Source organism: Crocuta crocuta, unplaced genomic scaffold (genome assembly GCF_008692635.1).
Source record: "Crocuta crocuta isolate KB4526 unplaced genomic scaffold, BGI_CrCroc_1.0 scaffold322, whole genome shotgun sequence".
In the NCBI taxonomy this organism is placed as follows: domain Eukaryota; kingdom Metazoa; phylum Chordata; class Mammalia; order Carnivora; family Hyaenidae; genus Crocuta; species Crocuta crocuta.
In genome coordinates this window covers 3,271,118-3,274,590 of record NW_027532592.1, presented here as the reverse complement: position 1 = coordinate 3,274,590, position 3,473 = coordinate 3,271,118, and the positions used below count along the sequence as shown (strand labels likewise).

The window sequence follows — 3,473 nt, the reverse complement described above, 5'->3', positions numbered from 1 at the left end:
GGGGCCACAGCGGGGGAGGGGTGTGTGCTGGGGCTGCCGTGGCCACAGCAGGGCTCACACCATCCAGCCAGGCGCCCCACCCTGGAAGGGGGGCTCACCCCCCCAGCACCCGCGCTCTAGGGGTGCAAACCTTCTAAGAGGGCCCCTAGCTCACTCTTAGGCTGTGTCTCTCTGCCGAAGACACTGCATGTGTGGCCATCACGCTCCCAGACGACAGCTTGGCTTGATGCACTGTGCCCTGGCTTTGACCCCTGACCTCTGGACTCTATGAGCCTGCACGAAGCAGGAAGCCTGGGCGCCTGGTAGCCCCAGGACCGTGGGGGGTGCAGAGAGGGTCATATTATTTGTAACGGATCCCCTATTTTGGACTTTTAGGTTGCTTCTTACTTTTCACTGATCAGAGCATATAAACCAAAACTCCACTTTTTCTTTTTAAATGTTTATTTGTTTATTTTGAGAGAGAGCCAGCAGGGGAGGGGCAGAGAGAGGGTAACAGAATCCTAAGCAGGCTCTGCACCATCAGCACAGAGCCTGATGTGGGACTTGAACTCAGAGCCATGAGATCATGACCTGAGCAGAAATCAAGTCAGACTCTTAACCAACTGAGCCACCCAGGCACCCCAACCCCACCTTTTGTTTTTTAGTTTATTTATTTTTTAATGTTTATTTTTGAGAGTGGGAGGGGCAGAGAGAGAAAGAGGGAGAGAGAGAGAGAATCCCAAGCCGGCTCCTCAATGTCAGCACAGAGCCTGATGCAGGGCTCACATTCACCAACCTGAGACCATGACCTGAGCTGAGATCAAAGTTGGATACTTAACCAGCCGAGCCCCCCAGGTGCCCCTCAGTTTATTTATTTATGTGAGTAATCTCTATACCCAAAAGGGGCTCCAACTCAGGACCCCGAAATCGAGAGTCGCAAGCTCCACCTAGTGAGCCAGCCAGGTGACCCCAAAACCCCGCCTGTTACGAACCAGCATTCATACAGATCTCTCCCACGGATCTCCAAACACAGGGCGCTGCTTGGGTAGCGTGGACTCCTATGAAGCCGCGAGGCTAGTGCTCCCCCCTTTTCTCAGGTGAAGATTCATAAACAGGATGCAGAACACCCCAAGAGTTAGGGCAGAGCCGTGTTCAGCCTGGGCACTGTGCTGGGGGCCCGTGGCACCCCGTGACCTGACGGCCAGCAGCCCCGAGTCACCCTCGCTTCTCTCCCCAGGCTGCGCTCTGAACGACTCTCCCGCGGGCCTGGCTGCCTACATCCTAGAGAAGTTTTCCACCTGGACCAGTTCTGAGTTCCAGCAGCTAGAGGACGGAGGCCTGGAGAGGTGAGCCCCTCCCCACCGCACCCCTGCCCCGCCAGCCGTGGGCCTGCGTCCCAGCCGCCAGCTTCCCTCCGGCCAACGGCCAGCACATTCCACCCGCTGCAGGCGCCTCTCAGACCCTCACCTCGGTGAACGCGGCCCCAGGCCCTCCGGATAAGGAAGGGACAGAGGTCTGGCGAGTGGCTCCGGGCCTCACCGCGGAGGGGTCAAGACTGGGAGCTAGGCCTTGAGAACATTTAAGCTCCATCTGCTAAATCGCACCCCCCACCCCGGGATCAGGGGGTCCAGAAGGCAGTGAGCACCCCTTCACTGCCCAGAGGTGGGAGCAGCAAGGGACTCCCTACTCTGAACCCAGGAGAGCCTGGCATCGTGTCCGGGGGAAGCCAGCCCTGGAGCTGCCGCAGACTCCTGGGTTGCTGGCCTGACTCAGCCCATCGCGGTCAGCCCTGCCCCGCTTCTCTGGGATCCATCCCTCTCTGTTACTTCGGGGACACACAGAGCACCAGGCTGCGTGCCAGGGTGGCAGCTTGGGGGAGGGGGGGGCCTGGCTCCCTCCTCGGGCCCAGGGACCGGGTCTAGGTCGTGCTCTAGCCCCAGCACCCAGAAAGGTGCCAGACATGCATTCAACAAATAAGTGGTGGACGGATGAGTTCCAAGAGACTGTCCAGAGAAAGGAGGCTTTGCCTTCTCTAAGGGGCAGGGGGCGGAAACGACCAGGAGAATCTGTTGGATTTGGGCCTTGAAGGATGAGTAGGAGTTCGCCGGTGGAAAGGGTAGAAGAGAATTTAGGCAAAGAGAAAATCAGAAGCGACGGCTGGAGCACGGAAACACCAGGCGCTATGGGAAAGGCTGGCTTGGCCGAGGGTTGGGACAGGTACGAGGGTTAGTCACTAGGCTGTGACCCCGTGCATGAGCCCTCACCCCGGGTCTGTTCCCCACTCCACGTTGGAGAGGACCCGGGGGTGACAGGGCTCTACCAGGAGGTGGCCCTGTTCCTTGCCCACCAGTGCCCGCAGCCAGACGAGGGCCCCCACCAGACCGCCCCGGGCTGGACCACCTGCTTCGGCTACTGCCCAGCTCCCCGGGGCACCAAAGCTTGGAGCCGGGGGCAGATGCGATCAGCTCTGTGTTCTAGAAAGATCATTGACTGCAGTAGGCCAGAGATGGGTGTGCTGGTCGTTTTCAAGCTGCGCTCAGAGCTGAGGGAACATGGGGGCTCTTAGCCACCTCGATAAAAGCCCAGTTCACAGGGTTTAGGTGTGTTTCTAACCATTCGGGCCCCACTGACCCCTTTCCATTCTGTCATCAAAATAGCATTCAAAGGAGGTTCGCCTTGTCTCGTTCCTGCTCCGAGCCGCTGTTGCTAGAGACTAAAAAGAATGTACTTATAGAAATGAAAATGCCTGATGAATACGTTCACTATTTTGGAGAAGCCTTTTTCCCCCAAATCCTTCCTATTTTTGTATTGAATGTTGACACCCTCCCTTGCCCCGTCACTGTCGCCAGCTGTACCGGTTGGGAGCAAAGCAGGGGTGACTCGAACGTTCCTTAAAATGTGGTGCTGAGGATAAAAATGTACTTGGCTGACTGCTTCTAAGGAGCCACACAAACAAGTTGTTTGTGGCTTCGGGTTCACCAGCGAAACTCACTGCCCTTGAGCCGGAGAGCCAAGCGGGGGCAGAGCCTCGGTTTCCGCAGTCCCGGCAGCGGTGACACGGCGGGGCCGCCTCCTGGAGGGAGACAGCCAGGGCGAGAGGGAGGTGGCCCGGGAGGCGGAGGAGGGGTGCCTCGAGGTGTGCGTGTGCGCATGCACCTGCGTCCGTGGGGGCGTGGCGTGTCCGCGGGGGGCCGGGCAGAGCGTGCTTCCGTCATGGACGTGCTGGGTGCGAGGTGTGCACTGGGTAACAGGACTGAGATCTGAGCCCGGGGAGGGGTCCAGTGGAGGGAAACGACCCCGTGATCAGGGGGAGCTTAGCGGTTAGCATCAGTGCGGGTGGGGCAGCCTGCGGGGGTGCTAGGGGGACCCCCGGCTTACTAGCTGCGGTAGGAGGACAGGAGGGAGGTCTGTGGGACAGAACGCAGTGAGAAGGTCGAGTGTGGGTGGACAGGGGCGGGGGCGGGGGGCAGAGGCAGGGGAGAGGGGTGGAGGGA

General features: G+C 59.3%; 1 protein-coding gene across 2 annotated transcripts in view; it reads left to right on the top strand.

Moving 5' to 3' along the window:
- The window catches only part of EPHX1 (epoxide hydrolase 1), a 23,089-nt gene that overhangs the window by 17,094 nt on the left and 2,522 nt on the right, over positions 1–3,473 (top strand). For both annotated transcript variants that reach the window (XM_077779927.1, XM_077779926.1), the window contains exon 7: positions 1,217–1,325. In XM_077779927.1, coding sequence (XP_077636053.1) covers positions 1,217–1,325 — 109 coding nt within the window. The remainder of the gene's footprint in view (positions 1–1,216; positions 1,326–3,473) is intronic.